At 36.9% G+C, this 23,264-nt stretch overlaps 4 protein-coding genes across 7 annotated transcripts in view; 2 read left to right on the forward strand and 2 right to left on the reverse strand.

Moving 5' to 3' along the window:
* The window catches only part of ssbp3a (single stranded DNA binding protein 3a), a 34,436-nt gene extending 25,564 nt beyond the window's left edge, over positions 1-8,872 (forward strand). For 2 of the 4 annotated variants that reach the window (XM_065275963.1, XM_065275965.1), the window contains 10 exons: positions 2,345-2,418; positions 2,701-2,786; positions 3,363-3,411; positions 3,535-3,570; positions 3,973-4,036; positions 6,692-6,759; positions 6,873-6,942; positions 7,077-7,105; positions 7,234-7,335; positions 7,430-8,872. In XM_065275963.1, the coding sequence (XP_065132035.1) occupies positions 2,345-2,418; positions 2,701-2,786; positions 3,363-3,411; positions 3,535-3,570; positions 3,973-4,036; positions 6,692-6,759; positions 6,873-6,942; positions 7,077-7,105; positions 7,234-7,335; positions 7,430-7,459 (608 nt within the window). In that variant the 3' untranslated portion in view covers positions 7,460-8,872. The remainder of the gene's footprint in view (positions 1-2,344; positions 2,419-2,700; positions 2,787-3,362; positions 3,412-3,534; positions 3,571-3,972; positions 4,037-6,691; positions 6,760-6,872; positions 6,943-7,076; positions 7,106-7,233; positions 7,336-7,429) is intronic. The other 2 variants (XM_065275964.1, XM_065275966.1) reach the window with 1 other exon arrangement.
* A 905-nt stretch (positions 8,873-9,777) lies between these two features.
* On the reverse strand, positions 9,778-17,884 carry mrpl37 (mitochondrial ribosomal protein L37). Its single transcript, XM_065275962.2, has 7 exons — positions 17,518-17,884; positions 17,005-17,188; positions 12,978-13,093; positions 12,671-12,856; positions 11,923-12,074; positions 10,395-10,598; positions 9,778-9,961 (listed from the first exon to the last, which is right to left on the reverse strand). Exons 1-7 carry the CDS (start codon positions 17,882-17,884, stop codon positions 9,884-9,886), a joined length of 1,287 nt encoding a protein of 428 aa, XP_065132034.1. The 3' UTR covers positions 9,778-9,883.
* Positions 17,885-18,204: 320 nt separating this feature from the next.
* Positions 18,205-21,503, forward strand: cdcp2 (CUB domain containing protein 2). Its single transcript, XM_065275958.2, has 6 exons — positions 18,205-18,849; positions 18,979-19,326; positions 19,944-20,285; positions 20,383-20,736; positions 20,878-21,056; positions 21,199-21,503. Exons 1-6 carry the CDS (start codon positions 18,684-18,686, stop codon positions 21,499-21,501), a joined length of 1,692 nt encoding a protein of 563 aa, XP_065132030.1. The 5' UTR covers positions 18,205-18,683; the 3' UTR covers positions 21,502-21,503.
* A 97-nt stretch (positions 21,504-21,600) lies between these two features.
* tceanc2 (transcription elongation factor A (SII) N-terminal and central domain containing 2) lies at positions 21,601-23,034 on the reverse strand. Its single transcript, XM_065275967.2, has 4 exons — positions 22,813-23,034; positions 22,594-22,735; positions 22,300-22,496; positions 21,601-21,929 (listed from the first exon to the last, which is right to left on the reverse strand). The coding sequence occupies exons 1-4, from the start codon at positions 22,909-22,911 to the stop codon at positions 21,735-21,737; spliced, it is 633 nt and encodes a 210-aa protein (XP_065132039.1). The 5' UTR covers positions 22,912-23,034; the 3' UTR covers positions 21,601-21,734.
* Between the last annotated feature and the right edge of the window lie 230 nt (positions 23,035-23,264).

Below are 23,264 nucleotides of genomic sequence, written 5' to 3' on the forward strand. Positions count from 1 at the left end.
GCAGTGTAATGTCTAGTGTTAAATTCAGTATTTACATTACCAATGGTTCTGGACAAATATGTAATTTAATGTAAAACGTTGTAAGTCTGGATATGAGGCGCATCAGATTCACAAGTGTGCGGTGTTTCAGCAATCAGTTTCTGTGCATTTGTGGAGCACGTCACAAAAAAGAACTGAAAATCGTCATATCAATTTAAATTCATTTTGTTAATATGCTAATTATTTAAGTGCAACATATTTCGTGTATGCCTATTTATTTTATTAAATTTCCTCTATACACAGAATAGCTGCAGGTGCGTGATGTGACTGACCATCATCATGTTCTGTTGTTTTTAAGATATTTTAGATAATGTTTATAAAAGAGTGAACAACGTGAATCAAGCGAGGAATTCATTTCTATATTTTAAATCGCCTGTCTGCCCCAACGAGCTGCAGTTGTGGCGGAATGAAAGTAGAATGAAACATTAACTTCCACAAACTATTTCTCCGGCTGCGCTGTCTACCCGTACTGCAGCTTGTTTCGCGGTCCCGAAAGCTGTCAATCATCTCCGTCTCTCATTGATTATTGTGAAATTACTGACGTAATTATGCGGATTTAAAATCCTAAATATCAAACATGTTTGATAAGATCGGGGCGGCCCCGATTTGCTTGAGAGCATATCGCAAGGTGTAAGTTTAGACTTTTAAACGTCTCACATTACAGGATAATCTGGGCCGAACTTCGGAGCCGATCAAGGTCCATTGCCCGATTTTCCCTCGGATTCCCCCGATTATCCTGTGGTGTGAGCCAGGCATTAACCGCACTAAAGAAGTTTCCAACCGTCGGGTCGTGGTCCTGTAGTTCGAGTAAAAACTACAAAAACTTGCTTTACGGCAGACCTACAATCCAATCAGAGCCAGCTATGCTGCAATATTTACGATAGTGGTAATGGACAATTACGCTTCTAACCTGTAGGGGGAGCAAAGAGCAACAACTCTTTAGTGTTGCTTTATACCAGGGGTGTCAAACTCAATTTCATCCCGGGCCACATCAGCATTACGGTTAATCTCAAAGGGCCGGTTGTATTTGAACGACTGTATGAATGTATCAACTCTTTTATTACTGTACATTGCATAATTTTCTCTGCATTTGCTTACTATTGGTTTTGTTAATAACTCAATTAATACCTAGCTTTGAAAGTAGAAGCCCAGGCAAATAATGACAAAGTGTATAGAGTACAACTATTCTACAGATTATTTTAAAAATAATTGTGGTGACAAAAGCACATGTTGTATGTGAGTACAGTACATTCAAAATGTTCTGTTACCCTTCATTGTGCAGGTCAGAAAATTAGAGGCCTTTTAGATACTAATAAAGAGTTTTACAATCTCCACCACAATATGCATTTATTAGACACATATACTCTCACTTGTCATTTCTTGCCCTCTTTACAAAAAAGCTGTGATTTTTTACCTGGCTTTAAGTGTCCGATTGACTGACGTCTCATGAGTTCAGTGTTGTAGGCTACAGATCAATAGTTTCAATCGTTTATTAATGAGTCAGATGAGTCATTAGTTTGCGTATTTAGCGGGAATAGACGCGTTGTAAACTAATCAGCTGGACATCGCAAAACATTTCTGTACACAAGACGGAAAAAATTTTCTCGCTGGATCTGCGTGAGCGGGCGCGAGAGAGGGAGAGAAACAACGAGCAGATACTGTCCGTTTCCATATGCGGAGGTCGCATAGGCAGCGTCATCAAGCCTGGTTTATTTAAGTTAACTGACCATTACATTCGCAAGTCATACGCATATTACAACTATTTACTATGAACAAAGAATAATATTTAACTTTAGAATTGTTAATATTCTGAAACAAGACAGTCTTGATGACGTATGCAGCCTGGATATGCGACCTCCGGAGGCTGCAGGAGCCTGCAGCGTTCGCATTCAGACACGCCCACTCTAATAGTGCGCGCGTGCTGGGCACTGCTCGTTCTTTCTCATTCAATCATCAACATTATCACTATAATTACATTACAAAAAGACTTTGGCGAGACAAAAATTTGTTTTGGTGGCTGCTAAAAAAATCAATGTAGGAAATAACCTGCAAAAAATAAAACTTATAATAACAATAAAATAATCTGTAAACTCTGGCGGGCCACATAATTAACATAATTTGTAAACTCTCGCGTGCCAGATGAAAAGAGGGGGCGGGCCGGATTTGGCCCGCCGGCCTTGAGTTTGACACCCCTGCTTTATACAAAATCTAATCTGCACACCCAGTGGTGTTCATTACCAAAAACAACAACATGTGAACTTAATTTTAAACAAAAATTAATCTTAAATGGTGTTTTTTTTCTCAGGCCATCCCAATCTGGTACCGATGCAGAGAATGAATGCTCCTCGAGGAATGGGCCCTATGGGACCAGGACCACAGGTCTGGATCATATATTCTCAAACTTTTTAAAAAAGTCTCACTCATAAAAATCTGAAACAGTTAAGATAAACTCCATTTGTGACTGTTTCTCATCACACTAATCCTTTGAATGTCTTCTAAGTTGTAACCCTATCAGTTCATGCAACATGCATTTTAATATAAGTATGTCTGTCTTCTTACTTATTAGTCATCATAATCCTCTCCATGTTCGGTCTAGAAACTAACAGTGCCCTTGTTCTCTTCTCTCTCATGGTGTCTTCTCGGGGTTGCTGGGTATTCTAGTCTGATCCGTGGTTATCATTACAGAATTATGGCGGAGGAATGAGGCCTCCCAACTCCATGGGCCCTGGAATGCCAGGTGTAAACATGTAAGATATTACCTATTTTATCGCAAACATAACATTTAATAGCATGAAGATTTATATTTTTTAACAGCATATCGATGATCAAAGTATTAAACAAATGAAATAATGACTTGATTTTTTAAGGGATAGTTCACCCAAAAATATACATTTTTATATTTTACGTTGTGTTACAAACCCGCATACATTTCTTTGTTCTGATAAACACAAAGGAAGATATTTTGAGAAATGTTTGTAACCAAACCGTTTGTGGACCCCATTAACTTCCATAGTATGCAAAAAGAATACTATGGAAGTAAATGGGGTACACAAACTATTTGGTTACAAACATTTCTCGAATATATTCCTTCGTGTTCATCCGAACAAAGAAATTATTTTTTGGGTGAACTATCCCTTTAATTTAAAAAGCACATTTCGATTCCTAGTGAATTCAGGTTCAATTAAACACTTGTCTGTGGTTTTATTTAAACTTTTTTTTAGACTCTTGAAGACCTAATTTAGTCTGATTTTGCATACCAGCAATGTATGTGATGTTTTAAATCAAAAACTTGCTCTCAGATCTTGCTCTGTTTTTCACTACAGGGGAGCAGGAGGTGGCAGACCGTGGCCTAATCCTAGTAATGGAAACACAGTAAGATATTAAGATAAAAAATGCACTTTGATCAAGACCAGACTGGTGTTATTATAGCAGAGGAAAGAGGATTTATAAAAAATGTATCTGAGAAATAATTTCAATAATATTTGGTTTTCACAGATGACATACAGTTCCTCATCCCCAGGAAACTATGTGGTAAGAACTCACAACTGACAGTTTTATAATTTTTTTATGATTTATTCTACCAGTGTATATGCACAGAAAAAACAATTTTGGAGATCGGTTGCACATGATTGCATCAGGTTTTCTTAAAATTAAATTAACATTAATTAAAATTATTATCATTTTAAGAAAAATTAATTCAATCATGTATGGAACTGGTGTGCATAGATAAATTACGTAGATCCAACAACTTAAAAAAAAAATACTTTTAAGAAAACGTAATCATGTGCAACCAGATATTTTTTTCAGTGTGTATTTGTCTGTCCATGAGTCCTATTCAGGGTGTACCCTGCATGTGACTCAGAAAAGCAGGTTAGAAAAGGGATGGATTTGGCCTACCATAAATAAGTAGCCTCTTCTACTCTGTTTCCCCAGGGTCCTCAAGGGACAGCAGGAGGGGGCTGTCCTCCAGGAACACCCATCATGCCCAGTCCAGCAGGTAGGAGCACTTTTTCATCTCTGCCCAGCTGGTGTTGGTTTGAATGCTTGCATTTGATAAGTGATAAGTGACACATTTTTAAAGGGGCCATGGCATGAAAATCTGATTTTTTTCCATGTTTAAGTGCTATAATTGGGTTCCCAGGGCTTCTTTCAACCTAGAAAATGTGAAAAAGATCAACCCAGTAACTTAGTTTTGGTAAACCATTCTCTGCAAGCATGTGAATAAATAGGTAATTGAAATTTGGCTCTCCTTAAGGGCGATTTATAGTCGTGCGTAGGTCCTATGCCGTAGCTACGGCTTAGGCTATCCGTAGCCTGTGCGTAGCTCTGCGTAGCCTGACGCGCACCTCACAAAATTTCTAACAGCGCGTCGGCTCTACGCGGACCGCAAGCTCTGTGATTGGTCCACCAGAACCCCTCCCGTCAGGTAAAAAAACCTCATAGTCATAGGTATTTCCGTTTGAGACGGTGAAAACAAAGATTAGCCAAGTTGAGGAGTGATTTAACTCAAACTGCAACATAAGTCGCTGTTTATTTACTTCCATCATTGCTGGTCTTCTCAAATTATACACAACAAGTTGCTATTTCATCTTCGTTTGTGGGTTAACTTGCTTAGATTCTTCTTCTGTGACGACTTCTGCTGCTACTGTGGTTACACGCGTGATTACTGCCAACCAGCGGTTTCGCGTGTGTTTGCACGTCGACGCGGACGGCGACGCACAAGTATAAATGAAAACCGACGCGGAACCTACGCCGTAGCTGCTACGCCGTAGGACCTACGCACGACTATAAATCGTCCTTTATGATGTCATAAGGAGATCTTATTATAATAATACTGCCCCTTAATCTGCACCATCCAACCACGGCACAGTGCAGAGAGAGAGAGAGAGAAAATTATTCACAGCACAATTGAGTTTTAATTGCAACAAACCACCATCATTGCAATCAGTGTTTGCATTTCATCAGCTCATTTGCATTTTAAAGGACACACCCAAAACAGCACGTTGCTCACACCTACAAAGTGGCAATTTTCTCATGTTATAATAATATATCTATAGACCAATTTCGTGTTTGCAAACAGAGATGACGTTTTTTGTGGGCGGAGCCAAACTGGTTGCAGAAAGTGACTTCTCCGCAGTAGGGTTGTGAAGTGTTTTAGCATTAAACCGTGTTTTTTATGGATCCGGTGTTCTGTCGAAGTCTGATTCCCCTATGTTTCCCTTTAGTGCAATGTTTCTTATAGCGTTTTAATCACGTTACGTTTATTTTTTACATAGATAAAAAGTTTAAATGGCTTGGCTACTGATATGCATGTATGTAATGTATATGTATTGTTCTTTTTTGCTAAATAAATTATTTTTACAGTCTGAATCGCTAAAGTACATATAAAAGCAATACTATCATGTATTATATATAATAGCGTTTATTAAACATTTCATAATTTTCCTGTTTTCTATTATTTCTTCCTTATATTTATCTTACGTGTTTGTTCTAAAACTATTATAAAAGTATTATGTTTAAACATTAAAAAGGCCTGTTTATATATTAATAACACTTTACATCATGTGTGTGTGTGTGTGCTATATTTATATATTTATTAAGTATGTAAACATAATAATTTTAGAAAAAACAGGAAGAAGACAAAAGCTAAGATATAAGGAAATAAAAAGAAATAATAGAAAACGAAAAAATTATGAAATATAAAAAAAATTGTGATATTATTGCTTTTTCAGTATAAAAAACATTTATTCTGAATAAATTATAATTGTAACGTGATAAAAACGCTATAAGAAACACATGGAGGGAACAGACTTCGACAGAACACCGGACATCTTCTCTACTTATTTTCTATTCTAATTATTAAAAGATTTCCAGATGATTTCCTCGCTCCATTCTGTCCGTTTAAGGGCTTATTGTAATCATAAACACCTACGTTTATCTTCAAATGATGTCTTCAACGATGGTATTCTATAAAAATGAAAGCCATCTTTTTTGGCATTCTTATTCTGACACTTCTTGACAATTCTAATTCATTTCCACTCTTTTTCTGCAACCGCATTGCGCGCGCAGCTTGCAGTGACGTAACTGTGACGTCTACTCTAAATTGGTCTATATGGTATTTTGAGCTAAAACTTCACATGTGTACTCTGGGAACACCAAATACTTATGACATGGCCCCTTTAAAATCCTAAAATATATTGTTTGTAATATATAAAAATATTTTGTGAAAATGGATAGTTCAACCACAAATAAAAATTATTTCATTATTCACTCACCCTCACGTTGATACAAACCTGTATAAAATACTTTGTTCCGCTGGACACAAAGACAGTTTTGATGCACCATTGACTTCCATAGTATATTTTCCTACTATGGATGTCAGCGATGCTCTTGCTTCCTGCTTGATTACAAATCTTCCTTTGTGTTCGACAGAACAAACACATTTATACCGGTTTGAAACAACTTGAGGGTAGGTGAATAATGACAGAATTTTGATTTGTGGTTGAACTATTCCTTCGTTTATTGAAACTTTTGGATCTCACTGCATAACAAATAAATGAAAAGCAATTAATAATCAATTTGTACCTAACGTAATTGTATTTGAAGTAAATGAAGGATGTGACAAATCATCATGGCTCCTCTGTCTTTACAGACTCCACTAACTCTGGTGAAAATCTCTACACATTGATAAACTCAGTACCTGGAGGAAACCGATCTAGTGTAAGTTAATCTGCAGCGGCTTTTATCATTATGGTTTATATGGCTTGCATGACTTTATTTTCTCTGTTCACAAAATCCACTTTTTATTTTATTTTTTACATATTTTTCTGTAGTTTTCTATGGGCCCAGGGTCAGATGGTCCAATGGGAGCACTGGAGCCTCATCACATGAACGGCTCATTAGGTAAAATCCATAACAACTAAAAATGATGTGAATCATTCAGTTTTTACTATCCAGATTCAACAAACTAAATCCCATTTGATCTGCAGTGCAGGAATTTTATTTTGATTTTGACTAATTTTCCCCTTTTCTCAAAGGTTCAGGAGACATAGACGGACTCCCAAAGGTATTATTTAAGTTATTATTGAAACCTGTTATTTCTGTTAGAACTTTATGAAAACTAACAAAATAAAACATGCCTAAGGCTGATCAATACCACTGAGATAAAAAATCTGTGTATTTTTTCCATCCCAGAATTCCCCCAATAATCTAAGTGGTATGAGTAACACACCAGGAACTCCACGAGATGACAGTGACCTGGGAGGAAGCTTTCTTCACTCTTTCCAAAATGAAAATGTAAGCACCAAACAAAACATAGTTGAAATGTGAAAATCATTCCTCATCAATTATTATTCGCTTTCTTATTTTTGGGTGATTCTGTCTTTTTCAGTACTCGCCAACAATGACAATGAGTGTGTGATGGAAAACTGTGCATCAGTTTACAAAGTAAAGGTGTCACTAAGACTAGGGACCAACCCCACTACCATGAACCAGAGAGAGGTCTAAGTTTAGTCTCGCACATCACTGAGAACCAATCTTAAACCAGCTCTGGTCAAGGTGAATGCTCCTCATTTCAACACGATCGAAAAGGACTGCAGGATGGGTTTATACGAGAAGAACCAGTTTGAGATGGGAGCCCCACTTTGAAGAGTAATTTGATTTCATATTTTTGTATTTTGTAGTTAAAAACAGACTTAAGAAGCCCACACCGGATGTGACCAGAGAAGATAAATTGTCCTTTGTTTTAAATGAGAGTGGATCTCAAACAGAGGGGACTGTGATAACATCTACACTGTGGATTTATAGCAAACTATATAAATGGCTTTCAAAAGTGAACAGGAACCATTCTGTGTAACATTCCTTTGACGACGTGGGAATTTCTAGTCTCCAATCTCTACTTACATTTTGAAACAGCCTTTAGCACAAGTCATACTGAAATGGCTTCCTTAAAAGCGGCACATCCACAATGAGTAGACCAATGGCTTTGACTATAGTTGCTTTTAAGATGGACCAATGGACTTCCCTTTTTCTCGTCACCTACTCGGAAAGATAATGGACAATGAGCTACTGTTTTATTTTTATGTCTTCTTGGTTGTTTTAAAAATGACATTAACTGCTAACGCCTTTTTCCAAGCATTTCCATGTGCTTTGTTCAGGTCTGAGAGCTTATACCTGTTACCTGAAGTCAGAAATCTACAGCATTTTCACTTTTCCAAATCTCAGTTCCAAATTATTTTTGTGAGGTTCAAAAACTATTTGACTCAAGGTTAAGCCTACCTGAGATTCTTCTCGGGCAATTGATGGCATTTTCTTACCAGAGAAGATGTCACAAGACAACAGTACAGATTTCAGATCTCTGAAGCAAGGGAAATTAAGTATAACCGAAATAAAGGGAAAGGTTCACTATATTTACACAGATTGGATAAACTGCATACTGGTTGACTGTTGTTTGTTGCAAAGGTTATCTTTCCTGTTCCCCATGCTGCCTTTGCTCCGATTCACATAACTCTGGAAATTAGCATGTTTTTCATTGCCATTTTTTTTTTTACTTTTACTGTTCACTTTTAGATGTGCCACAGACCTTGATTTAATTTATACGTTGTTTTTTTTATGTTTTTCCCATGTGTTAGTCTGTCACTTTGCTGTACAGCCACACTTGACCTGTTACACATGTACTGTGTTGTTTAGCCTTTAAAGTGTATATTATGTTCTTCAGGAGAATAGTTAAAGGAATGACTCGTGTAATTTTTATGATTAAATTATTTTTCTGTTCATACCAACTATTGTAAAATATTTCCTTATGCCTTCTGCAAATAAATGCGTATAATAATTATATATTGGTTCTGATCATTAATAATGATAACTAAATGTAATAATTCAATTTACAGGGGCAGTTTCTCAAACAGGTTTTGAATTGATCCAGGACTATTCCTTAGTTATATCAGGACATTTAAGTAGTTTTGACAATACCACCTTACAAAAAACATTACCGGTGTGCATCATGAGACAAAACAATGACATTGATAAAGTTAAGATACATCAGTGAAAGCTTTTAAATTATGACACATTCAATTCAATCTATATACCACTTTTCACAATTGTTTAATTGTTTCAAAGCAGCTTTACATTAATAGATGCAGAAAAAAACACAGAAAAATCTTGAAAACATAAACAGCAGAATACAGTGGTTAATAGGTCTGGGCAAAAAAATTGATTTTTCGGGGGGTATTTACGTGGTCGATTCAAAATCGATTCTCAAAGGCCACAAATCTATTTTTTTTTTTATGAAATAACCTGATCCTGTTTGATCAAGAAATGCGACTGTTCTGACTTTTTTCAGCACACATTTTTCATCTTGCATCAAAATTGTATTGTATTGTATTTAACATAATTGTATGCATTTGAAAATAGAGATGGGTTCTGTTTTAATGTACCCAAGTGTACCTAAAATAAAAGAGTTTAATATACAGGTTTGTGGCTCTTAATTTCTTTTTATTAATTACCGACATCTTTTTTATAAATATAGTTTTTGTATTAAATCTATATTCATTGAGTCGAATCGAGCATAAAAATCGATCAGAGAATCGGAATTGATAGCTTGTGAATCGAAATCAAATCGATCTGGAACATCCGAGTCGATACCCAGCCCTAGCGGTTAAGATGCAATTTATTCTGGGATTAGGATAAGCCCTGTACAGGAAACTGCCTCATATAATAGACACACAAATAAAGGACATCTTTGGACATAATGACTTTTATTCATAGTTTTGATTTATGTTATGTAGGTTGACTTTGGAAATAAGTATCATGATATTCTGGCAAAGGTGTTTGATCTAAGAGCTGTTTACGCTGCTCCATGCAGGTGGAGCGCCAAGAACTTCTTAAAGGTGTTAGGCTCATATCCTGACAAACCAGCAGGGACCTACAATAAGGAATACAACATGCTCAGTAAACAAACACTAAAGGTGACACTAAACAGAAAACTTCACACTGCCTTTAAATATTTCACAACTGGATTTTTTTTATTGCAAAGATCGCTTATGCATAAAGTGTCAATTTTAAGCATATTTAAAGCATAATTCACCCCAAAAAAATGAAATTTCTGTCATTTACTCACTCTCCTATTGTTAGGAACCTGTATAAATGTCTTTGTTTTAATGAACACAAAATAAGCAATTTTGAAATGTTTCTAACCAAACCCGATCAGAAGCCCCATTGACTTCTATAGTATTCCTTTATCCTACTTTGAAAGTCAATGGGGCTTCTGACCAGCATATAACAAAAGTTATATGTAGATACATAATGCCAATTTTGCCATTGAAAGGTAATGTAACTAAATGAACTTTAGCAGTTACCTGCACAACCTTCTTCTTGATAACAGGCCGAACTTTAGCAAACTCATATAGTGGCTGGTCCTCATCAACCCATGCCAGATTCTTTATTCCATTGTCAGACTGCAGATCGGTGGTGTTGAGCTGAAACACCACAAACTGGAAGATGCGACCGTTAGTGGCCACACTCTGTACCACAATGGGCTTCTCCAACACCCTGGGCTCCATCTGCAGGATGAGTACAAAACATTTTACTTCTAAACCAAACGACTAGTATTATGGTTGTTCAATTTTAAAATACGAAAGTTAGTTGCCTTAGTAAAAGGTGCATTGTGTAACTTTTAGACAGTGCTGGGCAAGCTACTTGGAAAATGTAGTGAGCAAAGCTACCAGTTACTTCACATTAAATAAAGCTTCACTACACTGAAGCTTCCCCCTGGGAAATGTAGCAAGCTAAGCTACATCAATAGTAGCTTGCTACATCTAAGCTACTTTTTTATTTTTAACCAGTTTTATTATGTAATTATTTATTCAGTTTCAATTGATCATTTTGGTAATTATAGGCAATACAAGCATAATGTAGGCCTAGGAACTTCACATTTTGGGGCTGTTTGCTGGACTTATCCTACTCCCAGAATAAAATGCATGTTTGAGCTGCCTTTATTCAAAAACATCTGGCCCTGACATATCTTAACACAAGAGTCTCCAACGTGGGCCCGCAGGCAGCAGGTAGCCTGCACAGAGTCTGTGAGGTGCCCGCCAAAGCACATTCTATTAATAGTTTCAATTGTAATATTTATTCCATGTTTTTATATTAGCTTGGCTTGATGACATAACCCAGTCAGAGGTAGAGCACGAGTCTTCACAGAATGCGAGTGGTAATGTTTTGTATGAATGAAGGAAGGCTGCACAACTCGAAAATACGGAACAAACGACGTCCTGTGTCGATTCAAATGACGCGCTTATTCTCAAATTCAGGACGACTTCAGAAATGTTTGGAAAATTGTAGCTTGTGTGGAAGCTACCTCACTACTTGGTCAAAAAAAGAGCTTAGCTACTGAAAAGCTATTTGATTTAGAAAGCAGCTAAGCTACCGCCAAGCTACTGAAAAATGCTTTTAGAAGGATCTCTTGACAGAAATTCAATATAATATACATAACTATATCATCAGTGATGTATAAAGACTTTACATAATAAACTGTTTTTATTACCTTAAAAAAAGCAATTTTTATCAACATACACTGCGGGTCCCCTTACATGGAAGTCACCGTCATGTTTCTACAGTAGCCCTAACCGGACAAACTGTTCTACAGTGCGCGTTTCATTCTTACATTGTCTCAGATGACAACATGTTTGTCCTGTGGCAGCTACCGTAGCTTCACTATGCTTTTAAAAATTGAGAGGTGAACAGTGGACTGAGCTGTTAGTTGCAATTCGCAATTTCACAACTAGATGCCGCTAAAAAAAACCTAAAAGCCAAATGCATAAATGAATCAACATATTAACAAACAAAACATCAATAGATTTTTCTTTAAACATGCAAGTATCTTACCCCATACAGGGCATGAGCTCGGGTCAGCGCGTTCCCAAACGCAAACATTATCATTTTGGCGCGGAGCTGTTCAGGAAGGAGTTTTGGGGCGTTGCCCATCTCCATTAGGAAGAGAGTGTGGGCATGAGGGAACGGGTAGTCCGGTCTGAAACCTGGTGACAGGGAAGCAAGCATTAAACTATGTCAATTCTTAATTAAGGTTTATATGCTAAATATGCACTCTAAAAATGTCTGGGTTATTTTTGACCAGTAATGGGAGAGGTGCACAAACACGCAGGAGACAGTGAGTGAGTGGAGTCCGCTTCTTCAAAGCAACTGTAAACTTCCCTCACCACAATGTAAGGCCTCTCCCCTCATTCGATTGGACAATGGAAAGACGCGAATGACGTCGGAAGCTTCTCCGCTCTTAGCGCTGCGGCCGGGGGCAAAAACCGCAAGGCGCTCGGCGCGCATAAACAGCGCGCAAACGCTCCCTGCCCATTGAATATCATTCAAAAACGGCGCCTGCAACTGCCATAAATGCTTTTGGTGTGATTGGCCCCTTGTAGTTTCATACATTTCGTGTCAGATGGATCAAATGAGCCTTAATGTCTAATCTCCCATTATTGTACATTTGCATAAAGTCCAACTCTGCTCCTCTTTATTGCATCACCCGTGGTCTCCATACCTTACATTAGCTAAAATCTAAGTTTTGCTACATAGCACTGTCAGTGTGAAAAGTATAAGGTGTGTAGGGTATATGGCTGACCTGTGTCATTCTTCTCCTGAAAGACACGTGTGCACTGAAGATCAATGGTTGGAGAAATAGGGTAGAAGGTCTCTAGAGCTTGATCTGCTGTGCTCTGGATCTGCTCATCTCCGGCGACCACAGGCACAGGGGTCATACTGTTCAATAGCAGTCCATTCTGACCCCTCACCTGGAACACGTCCTCTCCTATTACAACATTTTCGTATTATTTTTCTATTCTTATATGTAATGCAGTGAAATGTATACATTTTACAAAAGACTTTTCATATTTTTGGGGGCCACTGAGTGTAGTATTAAATATACCCACCTCTTCTCCAGGTGGCCGCCAAACTGTATTTATCAGCAAGAATTCTCTTGGCTAGTTCAGGGTGAGTCACATGCATGCTGCCACACAGGTGAAGCAGGTTGTGGATCAACGAAGGGCTAAAGAGAAATAAAACAGCTCAAAAATTGCACAACGTTATAAACAAAACAGGACGTTAACTTAATTCATTCTTAATTCTTATTAACCAGATGAATCTTTTCCCAAGCGTATTGTCATTTTTGTCAATGTCAGTATGGCCTTTTCATGCTTGTGGCGTGACGGGTTTTCGTGAAAAGGAAAATGTTAAGGGCAAGCAGTAGCCGGGAGATAAAACAGCCACTAAAGGGCAAACTTTAACTGGGGAGATGAGAGATATCAAAGAGGCTCTTATGAATGGCAGACCTCCCAGGAGCAGAATTAATTAATAAAGGCTTTACTGAGCTGTTCCCTGCTGGCAAAGCAGACTGGCCTGTGTTTAATGACCGTCATTAAATTCAACACATCATCAGAGGAACAAGGCATGGGCCAAATGCCACCTTTCATATCGAAGCTGTTGAGCCAATTATGAAGCGCGGGGTGAGACAGGACTGTGTGCAAGTCGCTTTATGATCTACAGACAAAATGACACATAATTTGTACGATAGCACCCCAGTATTGTTTTTAGAGTAATAAACATGTTATATTTATGGTATACGAATAATCACCCATGATGTTATTGATTATTACAATGTTAATGCTATTAAACCCGTCAGTATAAAACTAAAACTCCTCCATCCTCCAAAATCAATAACCAGAATGTTAACATTAATTGTACACTTCCCAAATTTTTTCTAATTATATCTTTATTGGTTTCATCTTTAGTGATAACTAAACTTAAAGCTAAACTGATACTGTGTTGATGGTCATTGAACTGAATTACATAGTAATCAATATATAAATATATAAATATAAATATATATATATATATATATATATATATATATATATAAATATATATATATATATATATATATATATATATATATATATATATATATATTATATATATATATATATTTGCGTGTAAAAAACATCAACACAATTTGATATAAAAATGACAACAACCTATAATTTTAAAACATTATGTAAAAGTGCTATTTTATACAGGTTGTGACTATCATATTTTAAGTTAACTCATTCCCCGCCAGCCTTTTCTTTTTTAAAGTTGCCGCCAGCATTTTTTGTACTTTTCACAAAAGTTTCCCAAAATGCCCTCGAGGAAAATGTTCTTCTTTAAATATATAAACATACAATATATCAAATAAAATAACAGATCCTCTGCTTTCAAACAAACAAACAAAACTGAAAAAGTTTCATCCCATTTTAATTTGTTCTCTTTTTAAAACCTCTCAAAAAAAAATACTAAGCAGAAAGCTAAAATATTTGAATTTTTGTAAAGGACTGTAAGAGATCAGATTTAGAACGATGATCAAAACATACAGAGTTTACAATGTTGTTCAATTAGTTGATGCTTCGTTTTTTATTAAATTGGGTAAGAGTTTACAGATTACCATAAAACTTGTCAAGGAAGTGTCATTGGCAGGGAAACGTTTTCTCTTAATTGACTAGATAACGACGAGATAACTCGCCAATGGCAGGGAAAGAGATACATAAGTTTACTCCTACTACTACTCCTACCCGACATCGTTGCCTGGGTTGCGTATGTGTGGGGTGGGTCTGTCAAAAGAATGTAACAGATTCTATTGGGGTAGGGGTGTGTTTGTTTAGGTAATTTCAAATGTCAACATTGGCTTTCAGAGATCGTGCACCCCAGGGCCGGGTCTACAGGGGGGCTGGGAGGGGCATTGCCCCCCCAGATTTTCCTTCTGCCCCCCCAAAAATGTCCAGCCAACCTTAAAATAACGGAGTCTCTTTACAAAAAAAATGTCTTCTTTAGGCAAGCGCTAGCATTTACAGCTCCCACCCACTATTGGCTGATTAGCTTATTCAAACCTTTAAGGCATTTTCAGCAGTATTTAAGTCACAGAAAAAGCACTACTGTTCTCTATGACGGTAACTAAAAAAACGCATCTTTAAAATATATATAAAAACCAATGCAATTTAGTATTACATAAACGTAATAACCCAACACATATTAAATTAAAACTTTTTTTTATAGTAAAACATGCCCAAAATAGCCCCTTATCCTTTCTTAGACTCACCTCATTATTTATTCATGCAAATACAACAGCCAATGGCAAGTCTCCAGCAGCATTTAATGTGTTTGTTTTAGATGTAGTTCTGTTTATTAAAATTAGAATATGCAGTTTGGTTGTGGCATACTATATAGTAGATATAAATGATAAAAGATGGTTATACAGTAAATATACAGTGTTGTAACAGCTGAGCATCGCGTGCAGTGCAGTTTTAAAATCTAATTTTAGCGGTTTTGTCATCGTCATTCATCAGCTCATTCAGCTCGCGTTTGAGAAAAACTTCACACGCAAAATTCTACAGACTTTTAAGTTCAAGAGGAGCTTTCACTCCGCAAGGTCATCGTAAGGTAAAACGTTGTATTTTATAATGTTGCGTTGTATTATAATATCTAATTTGCTGTGTTATGAACAAAGCAGTGTGATTTATCTTTGGTCTCGTCGCAAATCACACTTACAGTATTTTAGGGCTTGTGCTTTTGTCTGGTGCTATTATAGGCAAACAGGATAACCTTTGACGAATTTGTCATGCATGTCAAATTGCTTACATGATGCAACAATATATTATTTAAAGCATTGTGCTTTGTTGTGATATTTGAGGTTGCTGCAGCAGCATGTATGATAGGGTCAGGAATTAATGACAATACAGCTTATCACATTGAAAATACATTATTTTAAATGAAGAAAATGTTTGAGAAGTGGAAATAAAGTTCCTAACAAGTGTTTATTTAGAATAAAGGCATATGTTGGGTAGGGTAGGTATAAGAATGGCTTTAATTTATCTATAAGTGAAATAATAGATTAAATGCAGTGTAAACATTAATAAAATATAGCTATATGTACAGCTTTATATTTATATCACCTGCTTGCCTGATTTCATTAACTGTGACTAAATGTGTCAAACTAGTGTAATCATTATAACATTATAAATCATTAATCTAATTGCATCTACTTTTAAAATTTGAAAGTGCAAAATGACATATAAATTGCCTTTTATTATAAGACATGCAAAGTAATATTGGATTGAAACATCCATAATTTTAGTGTATGAATCATTTTAGTCGAGAAATGGCTGCCCACCCAAAAATCCTGACTGCCCCCCCAGTCCAGCAAGCCTAGTACCGGGCCTGGTGCACCCTGCCTTTAAGTATTTCATATGATATAGATTATATATAAATATAAAAATGTTTATACAAATGTAAATATATGCATGCCTGTGTGTGTGTGTGTGTGTGTGTGTGTGTACCTGGTAATTATCACGTTGTGGGGACCAATTGTCCCCACAAAGATAGGAATACCAGTGTTTTTGTGACCTTGTGGGGACATTTTGATGTCCCCATGAGGAAACAAGCTTATAAATCAAACAGAATGATGTTTCTTGAAAATGTGAAGTAGGAGAAGGGTTTCTGTGATGGCTGGGGTTAGGGAATGGGGTAGGTAAGGGGAATAGAATATACAGTTTGTATGGTATAAAATGCATTACGTCTATGGAATGTCCCCACAAAACATGGAAACCATAATGTGTGTGTGTGTGTGTGTGTGTGTGTGTGTGTGTGTGTGTGTGTGTGTGTGTGTGTGTGTGTGTGTGTGTATTTATACATACATTCTGCATATTATTCTGCATACAATTTGTTGCAATTAATCGTTATGGAGCCCTACTTATAATCACAAAATGATCAACTTGGATAACACTGCAAAATATTTATGTTAAATAGCTTTTAAAGTGTCAAAAAAGTCTGTCTGTGGTTTATGTTACATCTGCTCTCTCTTAGCTTTGTGTACTGTACCTGCTTTGTCACATAAACGATATGAACTGTGAGCAGTAAAGATGTACCCACCAGAATCTCTCTCTGGGTGGTCGATTTTCATTGGTGTCCCACAGTCTAGAGTTTTTAATGGCGTTCTGGACTCTGTCATCCTGGTTCTCAATCTGATTGGCTGGATCTTCACTCAGGGTCACAATCTGAGCAGGTAACCCTTTGATGAGGACAGACTTGCTGAGCCAAAGAGCCTGTCGCACCCCTAGAAACAGATATCAGATATCATCACATAATATATTGTCACACGTTGATCAAATCAAAAGTGCATAACAATATAACATCTGGCAGTAACTAATGCTGATTAAAAAAAAAGTGTTATTAAAGATTTTATTATTAAGAGCTTATAACCTCAATAATGAAACTTGTTAATAAAACCTTTATAAAATTTGGTTTAAGGTTTATCATTTTTAAATTATACATTTTAAATTATTTAAATTAAATAATTTAACTCAAATATTTTTGTATGATCCCAGTTAAAGAAACTAATATGGGACTTTGACAAATATTTATATTTATATTAAGGATAAATACCTTCTAACACATTAGTCCTCTGATTGAATATGTAACAGGTTTTGTCTTTGTGTAGCGGCATGTCTTCCAGTTTAGGTGACTGATAGTGTAGAGGATCTTTCCATCCACGATCCCATTCAGGAAACCTGGGCTTTGCCAGTCCAGGAACGAAGTGCATCCTGTCGGCGTACGTGATCGGCTCCAGTCCGGCAATTTCATGGATAACCCGCGGCCTTTTCCTCGGTACAACCTTCCCATGTAAGCAAGAGCTCGTTGACAGGCAGCGATATGCATTAGCACTGAGGACACCAAGACAATCTTTATATTTACATTTTTGAGCTATTTTGGGAGTTGATGCCCTAATACTTTGAACTGTTGCGTTAAACATTTTAAATACAAACAGATATGCTAAATCTTTTTTAAAAAATTGGACTTGTCAGCTACAAACAATGATGCTCGTCGTTATGACATTTTCTCGATGTGCTCACAGGAGGCGTCCATGTTTGTGTCACGTGGGTAACGTGTCTTCTTCGGATGATATATTGAAAGTGCAAATTTGCACTTTGTTTCCATCTACTGGTAAGCGATGATCTTTACAGGCATGTAATTGCATAAACATTACAATCCAATAGTGAAATAATAATGCTACAAGTGACCATTTAAGTACCACCCCTGCTGGAAAAACTAAGCCTATGCTAGTTGGCTGATTTTGGGTGATGTGCAGCTTGACCACGCTTTAGACCTTGTGAGGCTGGAAGACCAGCGGACCCACCTACTGACCACCTTGCTGGCAGGCTGGGAGGACCAGCTTAAACCAGATAAGATCAGCATTAGTCTGGTTTAAGTGTATTCTATTCAGCAAGGATTTTGAAATGAACCTCCATTAATAAATATATACTTTATATATCTTTGCATTGTTAAATTGTATATCTTGACTTCATGCGCCTGCTTCATTAGTAACATCAGTAGCGTGCAAGCTGCAATACATGCGGTCACCTGTGTTCCTCTTATCGACTTAAAACACACCAGTTGTTCCATGTGCATGATACACCTATTAACTTTTTATGCCATTCTCTCCAAACAGTGTCTTGACAAGCCACCTGCGTGCATTTGATAGTCCTCATTAAAATTTAGTTGGGGAGGCAAAGAGTAGGCCACCTATCCAATTGCTCCACAAAGGCCACAGTATGAAGTGCTTTCTGAGCTTTAACATCACTCATGTCAAACCCTCTCCAAAAGGAGACTATGCACAGAGGAACTTAAACACTATACACCACAGGAACAACATGGTTTGGAGGATGACTGTTTTCATTCATGTCTTGTTCATTGCTGGAAAAGTCACCTCCAAGAAAGGTAGGACTCTTTCCTATCTCATAGGTGAAAGTGCACATGTTATCAATGTTGTAACATTGTAAATGCATACAGCAGCTTTATAATTCCAGTTGAACTTAGGGTTAATATGTGCGCCCAATGATTGTTTAGGTGTTAAATGTGGCGGAATCATCTCTGCAAGCAGTGGCAATGTGTCAAGCCCAAATTTTCCAAGTCTGTACCCTTATAACACAGAATGCACCTGGCTGATAGTGGTGTCAGAGGGATCATCAGTACTTTTAACCTTCCATTTCTTTGAGTTGGAATACCATACAGACTGTGCTTATGACTATATAAAAATATATAATGGCATCTCGGAGGATGAAGGAAATCTGTTGGGAAAATTCTGTGGCGACATGGCTCCTCCTCAGTTCAGCTCTTCGTGGAACGTCATGTCCATCATCTTCCGTTCAGATCGACATGTTGCACACAAGGGCTTCTCTGTGGGCTACAGGAAAGGTGAGTTGTCTCACACTGAGATACCATTTTTGCAGAAACACAAAAATTACTCAAAAAATAATATTTTTTACAGTGATACACTTACAATGGAAGTCTATACGGAAATGTGAAGGTTACAATACATACACTGTAAAAAATCTTTGCTGCCTTAAATTATTTTGTTAAATCAACTCAGATTTACAGGTCATGTCAACTTCCTATTATTTATCTTGACAAGAGATGAGTTGCTACAACTTATAAAATATAGTTGAAAAAATGTCAACTCATCTCTAGTCAAGATAAATAATAAATAATGACTGGGTTGATTTAACAATTGTAATTTTTTACAGTGTAGCCTATAGGCCGAAGGTTTATACAACTTACATTGTGTGTCCCATGTTGCTTGCCGACCTTGCATGTGCAAGTTTAGGAAAAACAATTGCCCTTGCTATAAACATGGTTTTTAGTTGTTTAATAAACTAAGTGAAAAGCATTTTTTGCTATTCAACATGTCACACATGGCTATAATAGACTTTTAATAAAAAAAATACTAATACATCAAAAAAAAGCTAATCAAAATGTAGCTTTCCACTCCTATTACAACATACCAAGTTCAATTTGTTTTCTTTTTAACTCAGATATGTGTGGTGGGGTTTTGACCGGTCTCTCAGGAATCATCTCAAGTCCGGGTTATCCACTAGAATATAACAACAATGCTGACTGTTCCTGGATGGTTCACGTGTCCAATCAGAGTGTAGTCAGCCTGGTGTTCCTCGACTTCCAGTTGGAAAACAACGAGGGGTGTAACTTTGACTATGTGGCTCTCTTTGATGGTCCCACGGTTAAACATCGTCACCTGGGAAACTACTGTGGTAATGAGAGACCTCCCAATACCATCACTACATCAAACCAACTGCTGGTGGTCTTCAAATCTGATTTCAACATTGGAGGGAGAGGTTTTAAAGCCTACTACTATTCAGGTGAAACACGTGTTGTAATGCAAAATCTTGAGTCATGCTTAAGTCATGCTTCACATAGATTTACAATAGTTTAAAATGTATAATCTTATTTTTTAAGGAGAGTGCCAGCAGGTTCTTAAAACCATCAGTGGGAACTTCACCAGCCCTCAATACCCAAACATCTACCCCAACAACATCAACTGTCACTGGACTATCAATCTAGCAGCCGGCTACAGGATCAAGCTATTTTTCCCTATTCTGGAGCTCGAGGATAGGAACAGTCTGACCGACATGTGTGATTATGACTCTGTGGCCGTGTATGACGGGGAGAGCGATAAAGATTCTCTCTTGGGTCACTGGTGTGGCAGTGAACAACCTCCACCTTTGACCTCTAAGGGAAATAAACTGTTGGTTGTTCTGAACACCGATAGGAACTATGCATTTAAGGGCTTTGTGGCCTCCTATATTGGAGGTGAGGTATTAACAGCATATGTTGAATACTTTTTCAAATTAATAGAATTTAAAATTATGTAGACGTAATATTTACATTCTGTTCATGGAGCATCACTTATTGTGATTTTTTTAGTTATTGTGCTTTGGTGTTGTGTCACAGTGGTGCCGGTCAATATAAGTTGCACCAGAACCGAGTTCCAGATTCAGATCTCCAGGCAGGCTTTGCCTCAGATGGACCGCGAAGGCATTTATCTAGGAAATCCATCCTGTTCTGCACAGCTGACAGAAACAACCTACAAAATTCTCGCCCGCTTTGTAAACTGTGGAACTGCTGGAGAGGTAGAAAAATTAAAGAGACACTCCACCACTTAAGATTTATAATTTTTTAATATAGGCTAAATTTTACATAAGCAAAAGATAAACCAAGGTTAAAAAAGTTCCTTGTTGATGATAAATATCTATCCTATGTAATCCTCTCCAGAAACGACAAAACATTACCATGCTGGTGAACTCGCTCTACATTGACTTTGACGGGATGCAGCAGAATATTCAGGAATATGAGGTGCAGTGTGATGCCCAGAGGAAGGTGGCCATGATCAACATCATCTCAGTGGAGGAACGTAACAGGCTCAACGAACTGGCCCGTCTGGCCAAGGAAGCAAACACCAAGAATGAGGATGAAGGAGGTGAACCCCATGAGACCAGTGACATCATTTTCATCAGCATCTGTGTTCTTGCTGTCATCCTCATGTTAATTGCTGTTGTGTGGTTAGTGCTCCTATAGGTGTGCCATTCTTTAGATATATAACGGATGTAGCTCTAATTTTTATACCGTTTTGTATGTGTAGGTATCAATAGAAACATGATGACAACTGATAAAAAATGTTATATTTAAAACAAGATGTCAAGTAAAGTTATTGAGTAAATTACATTGTCGTATGTTTAAAAAACATGAGCAATAAAAAAAGTTTTCTAAAACCTATTTGTAGTTGTCCCAAATCAGAATAGTCCAGTTCCTTACGGTTTCTTCTTGTGACTGCTTACAAATTTATTCACTGGTAGTTTTCCTTCTTTCACTTGTGCTCTCAATTCAGGCTTGTGTTTTAGAGCAAAGACAAGAGCCCTGACAGTTCTTCTGTATGGACCATTAACAAGCCGAGAGCTTTGGTGAAAAACCTCCCTTTCAATGTTCTCCACAAGCCCATGCTCAACCTGGAAATTAGGAAAGTGATGATGTTTTTAACAATTAATGAGTCAGTAAAATAAAATAAAGAACAGTTTAAGAGAAATAATGTTTAATGAATAATAAAAAAGAATAAAGTTATTTCTAAATATAGAAATATATTCAAGAAATATTTCCTTTGGTTCTTTGAATTCAAAATCATATATTAATGCTTTGTTTAGCCCAAACATAAAGTTTTTTATAAAACAGCTCCGGGCTATTAGTCACCATCCACATTTTATGACAGTAAATGATGATTTGGGTAAACTATTCCTTAAAGAACAAGAAATGCTTCCAGAGGATCAAGGCAACTCCATGTGTGTGCCCTATACAGACTTATTAAGTACAAATCTTTAGTACCTTTAACTCAATGGCTTCAGAAAGGAGTTTTCTGGCATTACTCCTTAAACCTTCAGTCTGTTTGTCACAGCGAACTTCTATCGAGGGTTTGTTTGCATGCTCTTCAATGAAGGTCCTCCAATGTGTGTACACTGCCCCAGCAAGTGATTTGATCTCAGCATCTTCAGAGTATTTACGTAGATTGTTTACCGTATATCCTAAATAAATATAAGAATTGGATATTAGTATAAGAGGGAACAATTAGATGGTGTGTACGTCTCCCAAAGCAAGCAAAGACCAATACAAATATCTTACCAATTTTGGTAGTCTTGAGCACTTCTTTGGAAGGCACTTTCTTGTCTAGTTCTCTCAAGGCTTCTAATATGTTCTCTTTAGGTTGGCCAGGGAGTTCAAGGATTGATTTGTATCTTTCGATATCTTCAATTACTACCACTCTCTGAAAAAAATATTTTAGTAACAATTCAGTCAAAGCTGTGGAGGGATGATGGACAGTACAAAATACCTAAGACTTACCCGCAGGGACTCTAATGTTGCTTGTTTGTAACTCCTCTCTTGTCTTGGTTCCTGCTTCACGCTCTCCTTTGGTACACGAACAACAAATTTATCCATCATTTAAAAATAGCATAATACAGAACAGGATTAATGCACCTCGGCAGCTATTTAAACCTAATCGGCAGTTTTCTACATAGTATATCTAAAACCGTTTTTGTTTCATTCCGTTTGACACACCGGATACAGGTAAAGATTTTTTTCAAAATAAAAGCCCCCTATTAAAAACAATGTTATTAAACTTTATTAAAAACGTATCCACTATACTTATTAACAATAAAGATAATATTTTAAATTAATAAAAACTAATTGAGAACTATCCTTCAATATGCTAGCAATACATAAAATGTCAAAAATCTTTTGAGATGAAATTGGAATGAATTTTATTAAATACCGTACATATTATCAGGCATTGT

Source organism: Paramisgurnus dabryanus, chromosome 6 (genome assembly GCF_030506205.2).
Source record: "Paramisgurnus dabryanus chromosome 6, PD_genome_1.1, whole genome shotgun sequence".
NCBI lineage: Eukaryota > Metazoa > Chordata > Actinopteri > Cypriniformes > Cobitidae > Paramisgurnus > Paramisgurnus dabryanus.

What these genes read in the sequence shown, in the direction of transcription:
- cdcp2 (XM_065275958.2), top strand. Translation starts at nt 18,684, where the DNA reads ATGAAGTGCTTTCTGAGCTTTAACATCACTCATGTCAAACCCTCTCCA. An exon ending in CTCTGTGGGCTACAGGAAAG is followed by an intron (nt 19,327 to 19,943) that starts GTGAGTTGTCTC and finishes TTTTTAACTCAG; the next exon opens with ATATGTGTGGTGGGGTTTTG. An exon ending in TAAAGCCTACTACTATTCAG is followed by an intron (nt 20,286 to 20,382) that starts GTGAAACACGTG and finishes TTATTTTTTAAG; the next exon opens with GAGAGTGCCAGCAGGTTCTT.
- mrpl37 (XM_065275962.2), bottom strand. Translation starts at nt 17,884, where the DNA reads ATGTTTAACGCAACAGTTCAAAGTATTAGGGCATCAACTCCCAAAATA. An exon ending in TCAGGAGAAGAATGACACAG is followed by an intron (nt 12,075 to 12,670) that starts GTCAGCCATATA and finishes CCCTGTCACCAG; the next exon opens with GTTTCAGACCGGACTACCCG. An exon ending in GAGCTCATGCCCTGTATGGG is followed by an intron (nt 10,599 to 11,922) that starts GTAAGATACTTG and finishes CTCATCCTGCAG; the next exon opens with ATGGAGCCCAGGGTGTTGGA.
- tceanc2 (XM_065275967.2), bottom strand. Translation starts at nt 22,911, where the DNA reads ATGATGGATAAATTTGTTGTTCGTGTACCAAAGGAGAGCGTGAAGCAG. An exon ending in CAACATTAGAGTCCCTGCGG is followed by an intron (nt 22,736 to 22,812) that starts GTAAGTCTTAGG and finishes TATTTTTTTCAG; the next exon opens with AGAGTGGTAGTAATTGAAGA. An exon ending in CTGAAGCCATTGAGTTAAAG is followed by an intron (nt 21,930 to 22,299) that starts GTACTAAAGATT and finishes CCTAATTTCCAG; the next exon opens with GTTGAGCATGGGCTTGTGGA.